The sequence below is a fragment of the Electrona antarctica genome (genome assembly GCF_951216825.1).
Source record: "Electrona antarctica genome assembly, chromosome: 10".
Taxonomy (NCBI): domain Eukaryota; kingdom Metazoa; phylum Chordata; class Actinopteri; order Myctophiformes; family Myctophidae; genus Electrona; species Electrona antarctica.
The window spans coordinates 46,864,761-46,887,377 of NC_136791.1; the positions used below are offsets into that span (position 1 = coordinate 46,864,761).

The 22,617-nt window shown below is 42.5% G+C and overlaps 1 protein-coding gene and 1 long non-coding RNA gene across 3 annotated transcripts in view; one reads left to right on the top strand and one right to left on the bottom strand.

Annotated features, from left to right (window-relative positions):
* Positions 1–9,235, top strand: part of LOC306931547 (SH3 and PX domain-containing protein 2A-like) — a 97,227-nt gene extending 87,992 nt beyond the window's left edge. The window contains exons 9-14 of one of the 2 annotated variants that reach the window (XM_079512954.1): positions 920–1,003; positions 4,525–4,642; positions 4,949–5,280; positions 5,391–5,440; positions 5,523–5,642; positions 6,104–9,235. In XM_079512954.1, coding sequence (XP_079369080.1) covers positions 920–1,003; positions 4,525–4,642; positions 4,949–5,280; positions 5,391–5,440; positions 5,523–5,642; positions 6,104–8,038 — 2,639 coding nt within the window. In that variant the 3' untranslated portion in view covers positions 8,039–9,235. The remainder of the gene's footprint in view (positions 1–919; positions 1,004–4,524; positions 4,643–4,948; positions 5,281–5,390; positions 5,441–5,522; positions 5,643–6,103) is intronic. The other variant, XM_079512955.1, reaches the window with a different exon arrangement.
* The window catches only part of LOC306931558, a 67,451-nt gene that overhangs the window by 40,060 nt on the left and 4,774 nt on the right, over positions 1–22,617 (bottom strand). Inside the window, exon 2 of the long non-coding RNA XR_013791023.1 lies at positions 22,388–22,434. This is a non-coding gene — a long non-coding RNA (uncharacterized lncRNA). The remainder of the gene's footprint in view (positions 1–22,387; positions 22,435–22,617) is intronic.

Consider the following 22,617-nt stretch of genomic DNA (forward strand, 5'->3'; position numbering starts at 1 on the left):
CACGGACCCCCATCTCAAAATATGTAGTTCCAGGGACCCACCAGAAGCAAAGATTTTAGTTAAAGATGTTCGCTCTAAATGGTAAATAAATGGTAAATGGTGCATTTATATAGCGCCTTTATCCAAGGCGCTTTACATAGATTGTGCATTACATTCACCCATTCACACACACATTCATACACCGATTGCGGCGGAAGCCATGCAAGGTACCAACCAGCACATCAGGAGCAATTTGGGGTTCAGTGTCTTGCCCAAGGACACTTCGACATGTAGACAGGAGGAGCCGGGATTCGAACCGCCGACCCATGGATCATTGGACGACCTGCTCTACGACCTGCTCTACCTCTTGAGCCACAGTCGCCATATATATTCAATGATTTGCGCCACCTTTTAACGATTTTTCAAAAATAGCAGACCTACAAGCTCATAGCGCGCCACTCGGTGGCGCGCTATGAGCTTGTAGATCTGCTATTTTTCAATAGCTAAAGCATAGCACAATGCTAGCACCAAAAGGGGTTCCCGCCCAGAATGGGTTAATGCGATGGCATTCCTGGAACAGCAATGTGTGTCCCAGATGCTCAACCGGGACAGAATGGGGGAAAACCATGCTGATAATTACAAGGCCCAGAGATGATAGCTCTCGGTTTAACACATCCTCTGTATAACATTCACTCAACTCTCCTCACCATCCGCCCGCCTCATCATGTCCCATAACCATTGTGGTCCTGTTCCTTACAATGTCTTCCATCCATGTGACTAATAACGGCGACCCCTGTCAACAATCATGATGTTTGTTTGTGCTTGCTTTTTATGTTTCCCCCCATGTTTGTTTGTGTGTGTGTGTGTGTGTGTGTGTGTGTGTGTGTGTGTGTGTGTGTGTGTGTGTGTGTGTGTCTGGTCGGCATGTGTTGTCCATCAGTCACTAAGCGCCGTAAGGCCCATCTGAAGAGACTGGACCGCAGATGGACGCTAGGGGGCGTCATCAGCAGGCAACAGAGCCGCGGTGAGATGCTGCGGACACCTCCTGACACCCCCCCCCCCTCCACCCCCACTCCCACCCGCCCACCCCCTAACCAACCGTTATCATCATCATCATCGCTCTGTCACTGGTCAACCCAGGAGGTTTAACACATTCTCTGCCGTGTCGTCCTGTTAATGGGTTCTTTCAGAATTCAATATGGAAGAAGAAAACAGAGAGGGCGACATTTTCTTAGCCACTTAAGTGCCTTACATACAATCATGCAATGCCCTATATACTTTATTAACCCATTTAGGCCTGAAATAAAAATCACACCCGTGTGAACCGAGTGGTGCAAATCCCCCCCCCCCCTCTCTGTATCTCTCTCTCTCATTAGCAGGCAACATGCAGTACTATCTCTCTCTCTCCGTTTCTGGCACAACAGCGCCACTTTTGGTACTCATTGGTACTGGTCACAAACACACAAACATAGTTAGTTGAACACGGACATTGCTGTTCGTTGGAGTGGTTGCACCACTCAAAAAAAACGTTCGCTCTGAAAGAATATATACCTAATCAAAGATTTGTGCCGCATTTTTATGATTTTTCAAAAATAGAAGTTCAAGTGGCGCGCTATGAGCTTGTAGATCTGCTATTTTTCAATAGCTAAAGTATAACAGAATGCTTGAAACACCAAAAGGGGTTCCCGCCCAAAATGGGATAAACAATGAATAGGGAAAATAGCCAAAGTTAACGCCACTTGTGAGCTTGTAGATCGGCTCATTTCGACAAATACATTACATGCAATGTACATCATGACTTCATCATACACCTACAGTATGGCATTAAGATACATAGATTCTTGATAGATTCTTAAAATTGTAATTGCATTCTTGTTTTTTTTAAGATTCCACTGGGTGTGTGTGACCTACAGAAGATGTCCAATATTTTAAAAGTAAAAACTCAAAGTTGCCAGGTCTGCAAATGTCAGTGCATGTTCAGTCTTGTTACCTTACTGTCAAGGTCATGATCACGAACCCGAAACCCACAGAAGTAACCACTAACTGATGCAAACGTAAGCAAAGCATGTAAGCAAAGATGGAATCAGCAACTTTATATAGTGATAAAGAGAAGTGAACCAGCATTATATAACAAAATTGCTCCATGTATTGTAAGTGGTTTATTATCCTCAGCAGAACGTGCCAAAACCATCTTTTCTGAATTACAGAAGGGGGAAAAAAAATCCCTTCCTTCTCATTGGCGTAAACGACCTCGATATGCCATGTTATAGCTTGCAATTGCAAGTTTTTATGAGCAAATGAAAAATGTAAATGTATGTAGTCGTTTTCACAGTGCGGTGGAACCTCAACACGTTTATAATCTTGATTGCTATCAACACCACAGCAGATAAAGACTATAAAGACTTTAAAGAGAGAATGTGCTTGCACATAATTCCCTTTACCAAAATACAGAGGGGTATTTTGACAGGATATGTAGTTGGATTACTGACAGAAGTGCAAGGATATAGGCTATTTGAGTTCAAGCCTAACGTCTAGTGCTTGGCAACAGTTTCCACACAAGTGAAAGTTGGTGTCTCTGGAGTGCAGAGGTTGTTCCACCCTAGGAACAAAATCCTGCTTAAAAAGAAAAAAAAGTAATTGAGTACACTTTTTTTTTTAAGAGTAATGCAGGCGATGCATGCTGTGGTTAACATAATATCTGATTCAGAATTTCCCCCACTGACCTGAGATCAGATTCTAAAAATGTCTTCTACATCCTGACAGTTTTCTGAAAAAGCTATGCTTCTATGTCAGTCGTTCTTCGATTTTTCAAAAATAGCAGACCTACAAGCTCGTAGCGCGCCACTCGGTGGCGCGCTATGAGCTTGTAGATCTGCTATTTTTCAATAGCTAAAGCATAACATAATGCTAACACCAAAAGGGGTTCCCACCCAAAATGGATTAAACATCACTAAAGGTTGAGGGGAGCCACATGAACAGGGTTTCCCTGAGTGGGAAGTGTTCTTCTACTACCTCTGAAACAAGGAGACCGGAAGACCCAGAATTCAGAAGAGAGCAGAGCAAAGCATGCAGGATGTGTCCTTTAACCTTCCATTTGCATACCAGTATCTGTATTTGGAGCTTTGTCTTTTAGATCTGCAGTTCAGACGATTAACCATTCTGTATGATCGAAAGTCTATAGACTCCTTGTTAATATACTAACATATTAATATAATAATATGTTAGTATATTAACAATGTAACTACAGTATGGCACATCTGCAGTGGCACATCTGGAAGGTGGTCTACCCACTCTTCCATTGAGAAATGTATACCCTGGTGTTGAGTAGGACAGGGCTGGACTGGGACAAAAATTCGGCCCGGGCATTTTCGCGTGAATTTGGCCCAGACCGGCCCACCACAACCAGCGCGCAGATAGCAGAAACTCTACCACCCACTCCGTCGAGGCACACACACAAACAAGCCCTAATACCACCACTTTTACAGAACAACATAAATGATACAAACAGTAGTGGCCATAAGCAACATAATATTATGTGGCCCCACCCCTGCACTGCACCGCCGGGGGGGTCAGGGGGGGCGCTACCTGGTGGCCTGCCGCCTATTGGCCTGCCTGCCTGTCAAAAAAAAAAAAGTTGTTTTTTTTTTTAATCATGGCGGCCCCCTACGGTCGCGGCCCACCGGGAAAATGCCCGGTATGCCCGGTGGCCAGTCCAGCCCTGGAGTAGGACACCTACTGGTTAACAAGTTGTACTGCCAGAAGTTCATGAGCACAAATATCTCCCCAGGCCAAGTGAGGACTGACTCTTGCCTGAGTGGTAGAAATGTGGTCTCTCGTGTAGGGGATACCATAGGGTTTGAAATGACTCACAGGTAGGATAATCAAAGTTATCCCAAAGCCATTCACCCCTTTTTAGAACTTGCGGAGGAGGAACGACGGTTACAAAATAAATCAAAAAGATTTACAGTCCTCTATTCTGACAGGTTAGCTTACAGGCGGCCATCTCTGTCTCTTCTATTTTTAAATGATCTTTTTTTTCCTGTGCTGTTATATGGTGAGGAGAGACCTCTGCTCTGTAATGGCATGAAAGACTGTCAAGAGTTTGCCCCTTGGCCTCTTGGGAAGTCACAAATCAACATGGTGCCTCTGTTTGCTGCTACCTGCAGAGTTATGAGATGCTAGCTGAAGCTGTCCCAAAGCCAGAAGTCTGTGTTGTGTCACTTATTGTACTTGTGTTTGACACATAGGCCTAAGTGTCAAATAGAGTTTACCATAGAGTTTCACAGTGTAGTTACCCTTGATCAAAGTAAATGTCAGTGACTACCGACTACTATTATTACATACCATTGTGCCATGTATTTGACGAGAAAGAAATATTGCCTGGGATTCTGATGATACCATTATGACATTTTTAGATATGCATCACTTCCTTTTTTTCTTCTCTCTCTCTCAAGATAAAAACCTTTAGATCTTTTTATCTTCTTGAATAATATCCAGACTGACATGCAGCCTTTCTCACAACCTTTTCTCCTCTGACCTTGGCAGAAGAGAAGTATGTAACAGTGCAGCCCTACACCGGCCAGGGGAAGGACGAGATTGCCTTTGAGAAAGGAGTCATTGTGGAGGTGATACAGAAGAACCTAGAAGGCTGGTGGTTCATCAGGTAATGGTCGGGTTTTGATTGATTGATTGAAATATTTATTAACAGTTTGCAGAATTACAGTACATTTCAAAGCACAAACTCAATACAAAGACTGTTAACTGTGAGTGGACAACCCAATTAAGCATTACACTTGTTTACAAGAGGGTCCACCTTGTTCAATTCATCAAATCACGGTTCCAGATAATGTGACGGGGCAGACATGAGACATGTTTGGTTCACTTCCTTTTCATATCTTATATATATACATAATATCACATTATGCATGTCCCTCCCTCTTTTGACCAATTCTGCCTTGGTACCTCCCAGGTACCAAGATAAGGAGGGCTGGGCTCCAGCCTCCTATCTGAAGCAGGCGAAGGATGAGCTCTCCCCCCGTAAGAAGACGGTGACTGGTCCAGTGGAGATCATTGGCAACATCATGGAGATCAGCAACCTGCTCAACAAGAAAGCCCTGAGTGAAAAGGACGTGCAGACTGAAGGCCTCCCGGAGGAGAGCCCCCGTGTGCTTAGGAGGGAGATCAGCCTGCCTATCCCCTGCTGTGACACCAGCCCTGGCAACACACCACAAGAAGCGAAGAGCAAAGCAGAGCCTGCTTCTCCAGCTGTAGCCCGTGTTGCTCCTCACAGAGTTGAGATCGGTACGTTGCATTTGTGTGACTTGTTTGCTCATACTTGGGAGTGTGCCATGGCATCTGCCCGTAAAAGTAGTAATAACAATGACATGCATCTCTGTTGTTTTTGGGAACAGGTTCACCAATTCTCAGGCAAAAACCACCACCCCGAAGAGATGCAACCTTGGTATGTTTTCTTCCTCCTTTTCCACACATGTTCTTTGGTCCACAGCATAGCGTTATAATTAATTGTGCCACTCTCATTTTAGGGATTCCAAATGCCTTCACCTCCAGAGCCCCCTACTGTTGAAGCAGAGTATTACACTATTGCAGAATTCCAGTCGTGTATATCAGATGGTATCAGTTTTAATGGAGGACAGAAAGCCGAGGTAAGCTAAATCAGATATTCAAGATGTTCCTTTACATGATCATCTTGTTCTTGCATAATAATCACACACATATCATCATCATCATACTATAATCATCATACTATAATTCAGTCAATGTCTGAATGTGTCTGTCTGTGTGTCAGAAACACTGCCGTAGCTCCTCACTGCCTGCACCAATCACTCCCACTTTTCACACAGGCATTGACCATAATAATATGGAGGTCTTAACGAAGCTTAACTAACCCTTTAACAAATTATAGATTAATAATGAATTTATTAGTGAATTAAAAACGCACCCAGAGCGCAAGGGGGAGGCAATATCTCACAACGGGTAAGGGCTAGTATTTATAAAGCAGTGGAATCACCTTAGCAATGGCACTAGCTTGTGTTAAAGAACAAGTTGAAGGATATTACACTGGCACCGATATTAAACTGACTCTTTCTTGGGCATGTATCATCAGGTGATTGAGAAGAACTCTGGCGGCTGGTGGTACGTCCAGATAGGAGAGAAGGAGGGCTGGGCTCCCTGCGCCTATATCGACAAACGGAAGAAGCCAAACCTGAACCGGAGAACGAGCACACTGAGCCGACCCAAAGTTCCACCCCCGGCTCCACCCGTTAAGAAGCAGGACTCGGTAGAGACTGCGCCCCCCAGCAGTCCTGGCTCTGAGGCTCCAGAATCCCCCGTGTCTCCTGGCACTAGGCCTGTGTATGAGGAGCCAGAATATGATGTCCCGGCAATCGGCGACCTGGACATGGAGTCCGAGTTTGAATTCCTGCGAGGAGACAGTTCCTTGGTGGACAGCAAGAACGAGGACACCTCGTCAGAGAAGGGTTTTCAGCCCTCTCCCAAGCCCTCGCCAGCTTCGTCGCTTCACAGTGCCTCCTTCAAGATGGGCGAGTCGTTTGAAGAGGGCGAGGCAGAGGAAGAGTGTATTTATGAGAACGACGGCTTCAGGCCCTTCCGAGAGACTCCGGAGAGGCAGTGCAGCGGAGACTCTAATTCCTCCAAGACAAGTGTCGTGTCTGAAAATGGCAGGGCCGCAAATTTAAAGACCACTTTAGGGGGAAGAAGAGCCGGAGGGAACAAGCTCAAGATCAACTTGAATGGGAGCACGTCTTCGACCAAAGCTGGGGAGGCCTCCAGTCATACATCTGCCTCTAATGAATCCACGCCAGACCTGTCCCAGCAGTCCAGACCTAAGAAAGACCAAGAGGAGAACAAAACGCCCTCTTCCACCAAATCTTCTTCTAAACCTAAGCCGGTAGTAAGGCCTAAACCCCAGCTGGCCAAGGCCTCCAGTGCAGAAAAGATGGACATCAGCACCCTAAGAAGACAGCTAAGGCCAACAGGGCAGCTAAAGAATGGCCCCAAGGCCTCCAAAGGAGAGGACTCAGAAACTGCTTCGGTTATCTCCTCCGAGGACTCCTTCTCTTCCCAAAGCACGTCGGACATCTCCATCTATTCCAAGGGCAGCCGGGGAGATTCTGACCTGGAGGGTTGCAGCCTTTATCGCACAACAGACCCTTATGACAAGGTCCAAGAATGTGAGCTCAGCTTCCCTGCAGGGGTGGAGGTGGAAGTCGTGGAGAAGCAGGAGAGTGGCTGGTGGTTCGTCCGTTGGGGCGATAGCGAAGGCTGGGCTCCAACTTACTTCCTGGAGCCCGTCAGGCAGCCGGATGACATGGCTGCTGGGTCAGAGTCCGACGGTACCCCCACCAAACCGGGCAGCTTGAGTAAGTCTAACAGCCTTGAGAAGAATGAACAGAGAGTCCAGGCCCTGAACAACATCAACCAGAACCTGAAGAGAGTCACACCACCCGTACCCTCCAAGCCACCGGGTGGAATCTCCAAACCCACCGGTCTAGTCAACGGATCTCTGAAGCAGAATGCTATCAAACAGCAGCAGGTTGTCAGACCTCAGTCTGTGTTCATATCAGCCCCCATCGTGGACCGGCCCAGTCCCGTCAGTTCTCTCAGGAGGAATGAATCCCTCAACTCCACTGACCACCCACGCTCCAGCCCCACTGTGCGGCGGAATGCCTCCTTCGGCATGGTGCCACGCAACACAGCGGCGGTCATTAACACAGTATTATCCAACAGGAGCAGACCTGGTACTGGTAGCTCAGAGTCTCTCGGCCACGTCTCTCCCAAGAGCGCTCTCCCGGTATCCACAGTGAAGCCAAAGCCCCACATCATCCACAACAACCTCAGAGAGATGTACGTCTCCATAGCAGATTACCACGGTGACGAGGAGACCATGGGATTCCCAGAGGGGACCAGTCTGGAGGTTTTGGAACGAAACCCCAATGGCTGGTGGTACTGCAAAGTTCTAGACAGTGGCAGGCCAAGGAAAGGATGGGTTCCCTCGAATTACCTTGAGAGAAAGCACTAGCGCTCATGTTCGGAGCTGGCAGAACTCTGGACGTGTGTATAAAGACTACTTACACAGGAGGCATTTATTTGTGTGTTTTATAAAAAGGTTAACAATATAATGTCAAGTAAGAATTTAAACCATAATAGGTACCTCTGCCGGCATTAGCTGTGCAGGTCAACTTGTGATATCTCCAAAAGTGAAATTGTGTAAAGGTAATGTGTTTGATACGGCACCTGGGACATGCAATGGGAGCCATACTAAGGCTTGGTGATAACCAAAAAGAACACCAATACGAGCAAGAACTATTTACCTTTTAAGTAGTTTGCTATACCATTTTAAAGAGATTACTGTTAACTTGAAACACCCCAACTGCCTGAAAGTAATTCAGTTCTTCAGTTTTAAATCCTTGAACATTTCTTTCAGTTTATATGGTTATGTTCTTGATTTCACTTTAAAGCACTTAGCTTACAGCATGTCTGAAACGCTTCTATTATAACGACAATGCCTTGGGCTGTTGAAAATAACATTCTTTTCTGTATTTTGTAAGTAAAATAATCTAATATTTCTTTGCCAGAGCTTCTTTGCGTTAGTCTCTCCCTGATATTGTCTTTTTGCATGTATTTACTTTTACCTACATGTGAAATTTAATATTTTGCCTATTTCAATATTTTTTATATTTTGCCTAATGAAACTATTTGTATGCATCTGCTTGTCACGACATTTCCCTATTCCTCAATCTGTTTAGAGCCCATCAAGGATCTGTCAGAAAAGTCCCTGATGATCCTAACATAGATTTGAATTAAAATATCAGTAATTTCTTCTCTTTATTTGCTAGATATTGTCAAAAATGTTACTCCCCTGAGTAACCGATATTTATTCATTACTCAAAAAAAAAACACATTTTGTACATGATGGTCTGGATAATGAAATGTTCTCGTATATCAGCATAATTTCTTTCCTCTATATTATTATTTGATTCACGACTGTTCACGACTACAACAATTATCCCCAAAAGGACTCGATATAAAGCATGTTAACCTACAGTTTCTGCTGGGCAGTACAACTGACACAAAGCTTAAACCTGGAGTAGTGTCAGGAAACTCACTCACTTTTGTTTCATGGTAACTACATTATGTGACCAATGATGATAATGAAGTGCCAAATGAATGAAGTAAATAAATGCACTTTTGCACAATAATATGTGCATCATTTTAATTTGCATTTCTCACAGGTAACGGGTTATTATATGTGATATTCTTTGTGATTGTCTTTGTTAGTCATGCTATGGTTTTAATCATTGTTAGGACAGGGGTTCTCAACCCATGGGTCGCGACCCCTCGGGGGGGGGGGGGGGGGGTCGCCAAATTATTATAAATAAATAAATAAATATATTTTTTTTTGCAACTGAATGGCTGGAAAGTGGAAATGAAGAGTTTACATATAGTACACATAGTACATGCATACACCTTCCCTAATGATTATATCTGGTTTCAGTATTTATTTATGGTGTATTGTGTATTTATGGTGTATTTTATTAAGGATATTGTAGCAGTAAATTTATATTGGGGGTCGGGAGGGGGTGGGGCGGGGGTCCCGAGACATTGCCAAAGCATTTCCGGGGGTCCCCAGCCAAAAACGTTGAGAACCCCTGTGTTAGGACATGAAGCAGCAGGCCAAGGACCGTCAGCTTGTGAATAGCAAGTTGCAGTGCAGCAGCGGCAGTTTCGCTGAACCTTCTCTTTAGTATGTGTTGTAAAGCATCACTTTTTACTACCCTTTTTTTTTTTTAGATTTGATTAAGTGCCCAAAATGCTAAATGATAATGGCATCTATTTGGTATAAAAGATAATGTGCCATAACGTGAACAATTTATGAGCATTTGGGTCTAAAGCCTTTAACCCCTTTTGGTGTTTAGCTATTGAAAAATAGCAGATCTACAAGCTCATAGCGCGCCACCGAGTGGCGCGCTACGAGCTTGTAGGTCTGCTATTTTTGAAAAATCATAAAAATGCGGCACAAATCTTTGAATAGGTATATTCTTTCAGAGCGAACATTTTTTTTATTTCGACGTCAGACCTAAATGGGTTAAGGGCAATGTTTTGGTCACAGGGGATAGTATTACACCTATACTGTACTGCGTATAACGGGTTTGAAAGTAGTGCTGCACAATTAATTGAAAAAAGATGGAGATCTAGATTCAGACATCCATGCAATCTCCTTTCTAAATTTGAGCAAGAATGGTGCAGCACTAGCTGGCTGTCCAATTCATTTGAGTTACTCTTGTGTTTTTGCTACAAGGGAGAGACTTTAAGAGATGTTTAAAGGAGAATTCCATGCTAGAAGGCTTTCTTATCTTGGCTTTATTTGTAGTTGTTACGTCCCTAACAAAGAGGTCCAGGAGTTATTTTGTGCAAAAGTGCATTATTGGCTATTTCCCCTAATATAGGCTAAGCCCTCAATGGGAGTTGGGTTTTTGTGCTAATTCGCTTATTTCCATCGAAATAAATAGTAAAGTGTGCCACTTGGGATACTATTTACATTATGAAAAGAGGATATATACAAAATAAAAGATTTTTGAGCGATGGAAATAAGCGAATTAGCACAACACCCCATAGCCCCATTCAATTCAATGCAATTCATTGAGGGCTTATGGTATAGGGGAAATAGCCAATAATGCACTTTTGCACAAAATAACACCTGGACCTCTTTGGTGGGGACGTAACAACTACAAATAAAGGTAAGAAAGCCTTCTAGTATGGAATTCTCCTTTAAGTCAAGCACTTTGATGTTGTCTGTTTAAAGCCACAGTAGTTGGCTCCATGTGCCACATTTTTAATGTAGTAATGTTCAGCAACTACAGAAATGAAAACCGTGTGAGAATCGTGATCTCAATTCTTGTCGAATCGAGATTCACGTTTGAGCAAGAATCGTGCAGCACTATTGGAATGGTAAAGTGGGCTATAACAAACATTAACATACTGTACTATACTGTAATGTCACTGGTCAGTGAATTTCAGATCAACTGGCCAACTCGCTGAGGAGAAACACGGATGAAGATAGAATTACAGAATGACTTGACTGACAGAACAGATAAAACTAGAGAAAGTGCCCAGGTCTCCACCAGGAGGATAGGAGTGTGTGTGATGTTTGGCAAAATGTTTAGGAGTAATATAAGTGTGTGTGTGTGTGTGTGTGTGTGTGTGTGTGTGTGTGTGCGCGTGACACGGCTTGGCCTGTTGTAGCGCCACCATGAGGCTGAGTAGTTGTGGCGATTTGTACAAAACGGGTACAAAGCGGGCTACTCCTGAAAAGTTTAGAAGCCAATCGTAGGCAATGAAGGTGGATTATGAGAAATCAAACAAACCCGTCTTGATCACATGACTATGGAGAGCATGTGTACCGATTTGCGTGAAATTTGGATAACATCTGAAGGAGTAATATTAGAAAATGTGTTTTACATATGTCGGCCTCCTGGTGGCGCTATAAAGAGCAGATGTGAAAAATTCCAGGCAAAGGTTTTTCCTTGGCCTCTAGGGAGTTGGCATACAAAGTTATCCACAAATCCGTGCAGTTGGAGGTAAAAACACTTTTCGGCCAGTTATAGCGCCACCATGAGGCTGAGTTGAAAATGTTAACGTGGCATTTCTTCCTCGGCCTAGTGGGAATGTGCGTGCGCAATTTCACGGAAATCAGACGATGTGTTCATGATTTGCAGCATTTTGTTTGAAACTGAGCACTCCTGCAAACTTTGGAAGCCAATCTTAGCCAATCAGGATGGAGTCTGAGAAATCTGAAAGACCCGTTTCGTTGAATGGCTCTAGAGAAACTGTGTACCAATTTGCGTGATGTTTGGACAAAATCTGTAGGTGTACTGTCCAAAAACTTGTTTTGCACAAAGCGGCCTCCTGGTGGCGCTATAACAGGCCGTTCTGGAATTTTTGGGGCAGAGGTTCATCGTTGGCATCCAGGGAGTGCGTGTGCAAAATTTGGCATCGACCGGGTTAACGGTGCCGGAGATTAGCTGTTCACAGACGGACGGACACACGGACGGACGGACACACGGACGGACGGACACACGGACGGACGGACGGAGTGCAAAACATACTCTCTCCCCATGCCTTCGGCCTGGTGGAGACAATGAGAATAAAGTTACAGAGTGAAAAATCTCGTTGAGTCTATTCAAAGTAAAGGAAATGTTTGACAAAGGCAGGAATTCATGTTTAAGGTACTTACCTTAAGCATGAATTCCTGCCTTTGTCAAACAACATTTCCCACTTCTCCCAAGAAACACTGTTCTAGTAAAACCTGTATTTTGACTTTGGCTTAGGTGGATTTATTTCAGTGGTCAGTGGCCAGCTTAAGATAGCATCTGACAGAGTCAAGGTTTGAATTATGAACGTGGCATTGCAGGCCCACAGTCAGAAGCTATACAAGTGTATTTTCCAACATTGGAAAACAGCATGGTATGCTGAACCTGAAATGTATGAACCTGAAACATGACAAGATTTACAACCCTGTAGGATTATCATGTCAAATGTGTTGGATGGACTGCTTCATCCACATTCAGTCTAGACACAAGATTTTGCAGCTTAGTGCTACGTAAATTATACGAGTGTCTTAGATATCACCTGTCGTTGGGAATGTTTGTTGCTTAAAATGGAAATGGAAATCCTCAAAATTAGTGATGCACCGAATATTCGTCCGCAGAAAATATTCGGCAGAAAATGGCTAAAAATGCATTTTCGGCCTATTCGGTTTCGAACCGAATAGGCAGAAAATATATCACCGAATAGTGTATGCAATTAATGCATTCAAAAGAGCTGAATAAATGTTTTATGGACCCATAATAGTGATTATTATTTAAGTTAAGTTTTGCCATAACCATTTATTTTGCCATAAATCAGGTAGCTTTAAGGTACGGCCATGACAGCAATGGTAGGAAAAAATATATATAATATTAATCTTAATCGGATATTCGGTTTTCGACCAACTGTTTCCTATATTCAGTTTCGGCCAAGAATTTCCCTAAAGAGAACAATGAGGTGAAAAGGAAGGCACTGGAGTGACTCGGCCTGCTTTGATGCCTTTTTATTAGGTGCAGAGTACAGAGATGGACAACGTTTTGAGGTACAGTATACTACATCTTCCTGATGAAGATGTAGTGTCCTCTCTTGCCATTGTCCTGTTCCTGTGATGCACTCGACCTGCGTAGCTTTACCTGGCTGATGCGGTGGAACTGAAATAAGATAAAGAAACCCTAAGGAAGTACAATATGTCACCTAAAAACGGAGAGCTAGGTTATTAAGATTGTTTAACCAGTTCATATTTATATAATGTACTGTACATATAGGCCCAATAGTAGTGTCCCTGATTTGAATCCAGCTCATAACTGGTGCGACTTGATAACCCTCTCTCTGTACTGCCTTTCCTACTGTACTGCCTAATAAAGCAAGAAATGCTTTCCAAAAATAATCTTTAAAAGACAGGAAAAGTGGCACAAGGTACAAGGCCTGACTACACAATGACGTGAGAAACATGTCCTCTTGAGGCAATTCGACAAAAGGTTGAAGTAAGTTACTTTCTCATGGCTCAGCTAATAGTATGGCAATGTTGGCAGGTTGTGTTCAGTGCTTGTGTTTCTTGTCATGTGAAAGGTCAAAGATTTATATGTTCATTATGTATCAGGGCCGCAAGGCTTTCAAACATTTCACAAATAGGAGCTTACAGTATGATTTTTCTACATAGTTGAAAATAAATCTTTTATATAGGCCTAACAGCCTTAGCTGTTAGGGGCTGAATGGATTGGTCATTTGCAATTAAATTACAATGGCTGACACAACACAAAGCTAATGTATTCTGAAGACATTAAGCCGGTACAACTCTCCATGGCCTCTGGAGGGCAGCAACAACCAACAGCTCACTGAAATTCTCTCTCCCCTCTTTTTATCAACAAACTGAGACAATTGGTGTGTGAGGGAGTCATCGTATCATCATGACTTTGCTTTTTAATCATTTCTCAGCACAAAATGAGAACATTTTGCTCATATTGATATAATTGCACTTGTCAGCAGAGGCTGGCTCTTGACACAGTACATCTCTCTCTTCTCTTTCTCAGTGCTCAAGGAAAGGACTTTCTTGTACAAAGCTTAAAGTCTTAACAGCAGCTGATGCACAAACACAAGCACTCAGCATGTGGTGTCTGATTGAGGGTGGAAATCATTAGTACTCCACCTTTCTGGAATACAAATCCGATATCCTTCCTGAATCCTGACACATCACAAATGCATTTTGACCAAGCGACTGGTGAGAGGAGATATCAGACAAGCCCTTTAAGCCTTTCGAAAAAGGGTGGCCATGGTTCACCGAGAGGTCTGAGTGGAAAGTCTGCGTGTACACACAGACACCAGAGAGATATACTGTATAATAGATATAATGTCACTTTCACAAACCCCGGCTGTGTATGCCCCAACACTCAGCCCCCCCCCCCCCCCCCCCATCCAACATCCATCCCCCTGAGAATACTTGGCCATGAACAATGGCCGCCGCCGCTGCCTGTTTCATATCCAGACGTCACAGGGCAGTATTTGTACGTATCGGAGTGCAGTGTAAAACAGTCCCACATTAGCGCGCCAGGCCCAGCAGAGTAGTAAATAACAGATGATGTTCACTCTGGCCAGGTCTACATACCTCGGCTCTAAACAGTTTCTGTGTGAGTTATGGCTGTTTACTAAAAGCCTCTTGTCGTTGTTATTCATGTGCTGGGATGTAACACGAGGCATATACTACCGTGCAGAATGAGCAGTCCCTTTGAGCATTAGAGAGTCTGAGTGAAACGTGACTGCCTTTTTTATTGGCCATTTTTAATTTCCATGGAAAATCAGTGTAATTCCATCATTAAACACTTGACTGGAACAGCAATGAGGGAAAACAGGGAGCTGTTGGAAATGCTAGTCTCTTCAGATACAGGCACACAAGTATTGGCCTAGGTTAAAGGGACATTTCACCCTTTTTGCAAAAAATGATATGTTAATGACGTTTAGAAGATTTAGAACACTCTCCTGGGGGTCTTTATGTGTGTAATTTGTGGTTTTAGATATTTTAGATTTTAGCAGTGAGCCCAGTGTCTCTGATGTCATGGACACTGGGCTCACTTACTTCCTGGACTACAATTCCCATAATGCTTTGGTGCACTGCTCCTCCTTGTGGATAGGGGTGGGCAGTCTTACTGAGACAACACGTAGTCCTGGAAGTAAGTGGGCCCAGTGTCCATGACATCAGAGACACTGGGCTCACTGCTAAAATCTAAAATATCTAAAACCACAAATTACACACACAAAGACCCCCAGGAAAGTGTTCTAGATCTTCTAAACGCCATTAACATATATTTTTTTGCAAAAAGGGTGAAGTGTCCCTTTAAGGACATTATAAGGGCTTAGTCCAAATTCGCCCAAATCCCCAGGGTACAGGGGCATTATCCACATTAAATGGATTAATAGTACATACGAGTAGTAGAGTAGTAGAGTACACTAGTTTAGTAAACTAACTAAGTGCTTGGTTTAGCTAGAAAAATAAGAAATTATCTGCAAATTACTGTATGAAACAATGTTATCCAACAAATAAGAAATTTGCAGGTATCAAAAGCCAATACCAAGTGTTGTAGACCAGGCACAATTGTGGAAAATGTGCTGTGCTGAAGTCGAATTGATTTGTTTTTTAAGACTATCAAGGGGTTCTGAATTCAAATTTGCTATATGCCCAGCTTAAAAATGGCCAATAATATTGATATATCCACATTTGGTACTACCGAACGAACAACATGGAAAAATGTGACTCCAGTTGAAATCTAGCTATGGGAAAATGAACTGGAACAGGATACACGTCGTACACCTTCTGGAAACCCAGAACTACAGTTATGCACAGAGCCTATCAATGTACTACTAAATGAGTACACCTGGCCATAGGCAACACATTCCTTTGTATGTTTCAGTTTAAATAAGTGACTTTAAACATTTATTGTTAATTACTTTTTTCACACCCCTAGTTGTTCTCAACATCACACCGATCACAGTAGTGTGAGGTTGTGCCCTAGACCAGTGGTTCCCAAACATTTTAGCTCGAGACACCAAAAGAGAAATTTGATGTCTCCTCGGGACCAAAATCTACAAGCTTGTACGACCACTACTTCTTAATTGTTCCCCTTTAATTATTGGAATAAATGAAAAACAAACGTTTTGAAAATCTTTTGAAATAATAATTAAAACAATGGTCCATGACCCAGATATGGGTCCCGACCCACTGTTTGGGAAACAGTGCTGTAGTAGACTAATCTTATACAAAGGTGATGTAATGTCAACTGAAAAAAGTGTTGATGTGACTCATGATGGCACTTTTATATTTGTAAATACATTATGTCGGTTGAGTAACACGGTGCCACAAAGTATAGGCCTACATTTTAAGTGCTTAATTTGTCCACAGGAAAAGCATTTCAAGTTGCTGTCTGTGTTGGTTTATCACAACCGGGCATGAATTCAATATACACAAATATAACAGTCAAATTAACTATTACTAAGTCACAATACTCATTTCCCAGGTAATTCTGTATGTTGTACAATTGTGTAATCTCCATCATACATTAGTCAATCGTAAATACTGACAGTATCAATGTAGCTATACAGCTAACATCATTTAAGGAAAGTCTGTCTGAATGAATATCTGAAACACATATCCTCACTCGCTGCACCAATCGCTCTGAATTTCCACACAGGCACAGACCATTACATTATGGAGTTCTTAAAGGACCACTTCACCACTTTTCAACCCATCTTCATATAATAGGTATACTCACTAATAATCATGATAAAATACTACCATTTTTTTTCTACTCAGTCTGTGCCTCATAGGAGGGCTGTGGGCAGAAACCCGTCCACCAGTGACATCATCGTTAGGCAGATTTTTTTAGACATTTTTTTTAACACAAATGTTTAGATCGTCTGATCGTGAGAACAATGGCTTCCTTTTTTGCATTGCAACTTTTCAGGACTAGAAAGCCTGCAGTTTCTATTAGCCTGGATTCCCCATTGATGATGTCACTGGTGGACGGGTTTGTGAACTGCCCACAGCTCTCCTATGAGACACAGACTGAGTAGAAAATAATTGTGCCAAAGCCCTTTTTTCAACTTAATAAATGTAACACTGTTAATTAAATGTATTAGTGAATACATTTTTCCCCATAGACTTATAATGGGAAAATGCAAAAAGTCACATTCAAGTATTTTTCTCTCAGAAACCGGAAGGTTAATAATTATTAAAATTAATGTAATAAATAATTACATCATGGTGGGGCTATAACAGTCCACTTTACATTTTGCCTTATAACTCTTGAACCATAGGTCATAAAATCTAAATTTCTCTTTCCCTGGATTACTTGGGTAATGACACATCTCCCCATATAGGCCACGCCCATTTGCGTCAGCCGTCAGGATCGATTTCTTTTTGCTCTTCCACCTACAGATTTTGTCCAAATCTCACAAATGAAAACACCACAGGCAGATGTTTAATAGTCCGTATCGTTCGGCCGTAATCGGCTTCCAAATTTTGTGGGAGGGGCCCATTTCACAAAAAATGCCACAAATCACAAACGGAATGTCCAATCCACCCCAAATTTGAATCACATGTCGAGGGCGCCTGTGCGGGTCTCTCCTCCTTCTCTGAATCAGAGAGCCAAAAGCAATTCCATTTTCATCCATAGCCCCCTATGGATGCCGCAAATGCAAACAAATACATTTGTAAAGCCTGTTTACACCTCAAAATACATACATCAATAATATGATTAAATCGCATTGCCCACACTGTACATCATTTGGTGTTCATATATTCGAAAGGGTAAGGACTAGTAGAAATAAATGTATATCACGGATATTTCAAACATGGCCGTTGTCTTTACTACCAGGTGGCAACACTAGCATGGAGCCATTAATGATGGAAAGATGTTTGCATGCTATTAGAATATTTATTTAACCCTTAGAAGAGCAAAGACGCCAATTGGCGTCTTCATCAGAATTCCGTAAATGAGCAATGACGCCAATTGGCGTCTTTCTCTTTTTTGATTAATCTAAACATATTAATATGCTCCGAAGCGCTGTTTAAATTCCTGAGCTTATATTCCAACTACATTACCCAGAAAACCCGTGTCACGTGACACACGTGTACGTGTTGCCATTGGAAGCTGGTCCCACCCCCTGTAAACAGTGGGGGCAGAGGGAGTCTTCATAGTTTTCATTGTTTTGCCTGTTTTGCCGTCTCGCCCGAGCGATTTTCTAGCAGAAAAAGTTGAAAGCAGTACTATTTATTTGAGCGAGTTTTGTGGTAGTAGTATTGATCCATACGCGTCCCAGTCGCCTTCTCCAGGCGGAGTAGCCCTGGTCCAGTGCTTACAGCGAGACTCGCTGCTCCCTCCCTCCTTTTTTCATTGTCTCCCCATCGTCGTCCGATGAGCTATACCGGGAAACCATTGAAGACGATCAACCCGGAATGTTTTGAGGTAATCTTATTGTAGAAAATGCCCTTCTATAGTGATCAGAAATCATAAGATGATCGCTACAAATAGATGCTTGGATAATTACTACTACTAGTCAGATCATGACGCCAGAATGACTCACCACGATGGCCCCCAGCCATTAGCCAGCACCAAAGGTGCTGGCTAATGGGGGGGTTGGTGTCGGTCGGTGCATTGGTGCTGGCTAATGGCTGGAGGGTGGTGTCGATCGGTTGGTCGGTGCAGTACAAATGTATCGTAGCAGGCATGCACGCATGGCAGTACAAGTATTTTATATTGTAGCGTGCCTTATAGGCGATCTGATCTTTAGAGTAATGTTCGCTCCTTTTATTTACTGTCTACAAAGACGGAGAACAAACATGCATCATTTACTGAAGCAACGCGTGGTTATAATGACCTTGCTACAAGGATCGGAGGGGGGACGGGGAGTGAAGCTAACAGTAGCGTATTATATAAGATCTGTATGACGTTTCATTGACGTCTGAGCTTGCATGATAATCGCATTCATTGTATATTGTATACAATCATGATTGTACATTGTTTAGTGTGTCTCCGTGTGATGATGATGATGACGATGATGTCAGATAGCCTACGTCCCCCCCCCCCCCCAACTGGCTATTGGCCGGGCTGACTACAGCTAAATGTTTATTTTTATATATTTAGAACTGGCATCAGATGAGGAGGAGGATGATGATGATGATGATGAAGACGAAGAGTCAAGACTGCGATGGAGTTCTCCGACACTGAACCGGATGCATTCATTCATTTCAGTTGTTGTTTTTTTTTAATTTAGCCTACACACACACACACCGTCAAGAACAACTGGAATGCAGTGGTTTGGGGACACTGGGGAGTTTGGGGACAACTGTTTTGTATGTAGGCCTATTTATTTTCTGTAATATTTATTATAATTGTATTATGTTAGTAGTCATAAAAAATAAAAGACGCTTTTACAATGAGTTAGACCTGTCATGGCTATTTTGTTCACTATTCTGAGGTTTATGGTTTGACTAAGCGAGTTTCAACTGTGATTTACTCTGTAACGGTAGATGGTAAGAACCCAATTTTTTGTTATAATACAGTATACATTCAAGTCTATATTTTGATACATATCATGGGCACAAAGTCATATCAAAACAATGTCCTTGGATGTGTTTTTTATCAAAACTGTTTCTTCACAACAGGTTTTTGAGATACATGCATGAATAGACAAGGTACTGGTAAGACTATGTAAACATGGTATATATCAAAATGTGCGTTAGAATGTCTAATTTTACCCCAAAAAAGAATTGAGTTTATATGATGTTCCATTTCAGAGCTAGGGGGACTTTTAGCTGGATAGGTCAGATTGATCATGACTGACCATGCTATTTATAGATGGCAAAATATCTACAGTGGTACATGTGAGAAACTTTTTATTTTATTTTAATTGAACTAGACAACTCACCCTTTAAAATGAGATATTGCATGGCTATGTACGCCCAGCAGAAAAAAAGTTATTTAGAAAATAAAACTTCAACCGGGCATAACTTTTTTTGTTGTCCTAGAAACACTACCCAGTGTAAATGCAGGCTCTTTTAAATGGCTTCCAACACAAAAACTAAACATTTTATCAACTCAGTTCATTTTTTTCCTGGAAGCAGACAAGCCAAGCTTTCTCTGACGGTCTTTCGTTGTCACACATTCACAACAGAGAATTTTCAATAAATCATTAAAAAACGCCATTCTGCCATAGAGAAGTCCACAAACTATATAGAAATCCTTGAAACTCTCAAAGAGTTAAGGGTTGCTTCACTCTGAATACATTTTTACCATTCCAGCTGCACTTCCAGACTTCTGTGTGGATCACAGGCATACGTTCAAAGATGTGATTAATTGTTGAAAAATATGTAAATAATAGCCTTAGGAATTATTCCCTCAAGCTGAGAATGGCAATGCAACTGTTTATTTCCGCTCCCAGCCTTGATTACTATATTTACCCAGGGTATCTGGGCTAAGCTCAAGAACTTGTTTCCAGCCAGGCCCTGCTCATAGAACACATTTCATCGTAGTGGTTCAATGCCTTGTTCAAGGGCACTTCAGCGGTGGTAATTTTAACGTGTCGGATCGCTGATTCGAACTGGCGACCTTCCGGTATCAAGACCGATCCGCTATCCGTTCGGCCACCGCTGCCACCTTAACAATTTTATTTTGTATTATGTTTGGTTGTATTTTCTGTAATAATAATAAAAACATAATAAAGCATCAAAAACATGTGCATCACAAAACAGCACCCAACATGTATATATCAAAAGTATTTTCAATGTCAACTATAAGTGCAAAGAAGATAACAATTGCTTTTAAAAGAAAGAAAAAAGAGAAAAAAATGTGGACATCAAAACTAGCAATTATGTCTAAACAACATGCTATCCAAATAACATTCTTAACATTTGTGGTAAAGCAAATGAAACACATGAAAACATGAAACATGAATACTGTATATGCATAACTAGCATCTATAGAAAAAGGTGACAATAAAAAATAAAATAAAAAGTTGACTAATTGAATAACGGACACTGTACATCTGAATAGGTGAGTCTTCAGACAGCGATAGAACATTGCGAGTGAGTGACGCAGTGGCGAAAGTACCTGGCAGTGGGCCCGGTGCAAATATTTTGTATGTAGGCCCCCTACAGGGGGGGGGGGGGGGGGGGGGGGGGGGGGTTGCTATGCAGCGCTTAAATGCGTCTTTGAACTGTACCTAAGCGATCTGATGGTAAAATATTCAATCAATTTGCATGTTTCACTTTCAATCAATCTGTATCTGTGTATCTGTAGGGCTGCAGGCTATCAGAAATGACTTTGGACAGATGGAAAAAACTTTAGTTAAACTTGCAGAGTGACAGATTACTTTACCTGGGTTACATCTTCTGATAGTGCTGACATGACATAATAATCCCATCTAGTGTTTCATTAGCGCGACGGAACGTGATAGAATAGGCTACAGCTGAGCTATGTTTTGCTGCTGACAGGCAGCGCATGAACACAGTAAAATGGTGCATTTATATAGCACCTTTATCCAAGGCACTTTACATAGATTGTGCATCAATTCACCCATTCACACACACATTCATACACTGATGGCGGCGGAATCCATGCAAGGCACCAACCAGCACATCAGGAGCAATTAGGGGTTCAGTGTCTTGCTCAAGGACACTTCGACACTAACTCTGGGGGAGCCCGGGTTCAAACTGGCAACCTTGCGGTTGCTATCCAGCCACTCTACCCCTGAGCCACCGCCGCCCATATTCCCAGTATATAGGGATCATGATTAACCTAAACATGCCTACAACCTAGTATTGCTTTTTTTCCTCAAAATAATATATTTAAATTTAACTTAACCTCAAGGACTTTTTATGGAATTCCTGGAATTCGTCTGGGATTTGTATACACTTTACACTCCTAGTTCTGACTACAAGTGGGAGTTTATTCCACATTTTTTGAGCCAGGAGAGAGGACGTGTGGAGCGATGGCCAGGGTGTATTAGGGAAGGCTCAAACAGCCTTCCGGTGGTAGCTGATCTAAGGGTTGGGGGTTTGATCATGTCCTGAACATATTTGGCTGCCATGCCCTTGGCTGCCTTGTAGGGCCTCACCAGTGATTTGTACTGGGTGCGGTCTGATCCTTCCGGATGTTGTGAAATGTAAACCTACAAGACCGAGTGATCGCTGCGATGTCACTATCCAGGTTCTTGGCAGTTGTAAGTCAGCTACAACTCGTGCCACCAGGGAGTTTGACGGAAATTAAAAACTCCTGTAGGGGGCAGGACTTACCTCTGTGATGAAGAGAAGCTCTTGTCATGCAGCATGCACTCTTCAACCTGTGGAACAGAGCGAGAAGGAGAAAGTTGAGTGATGAACCATGAACATACACCTTTATACAATCAATGGCAGCCACACAAATGGAGAGAGGGAGAGAGCAAGTCACAGGAGGACACAAATTATTATAAACCAGCGGCATCAATCATTCTTCCCAGCATAAAACCCAGAAGTCTGTGATGCAT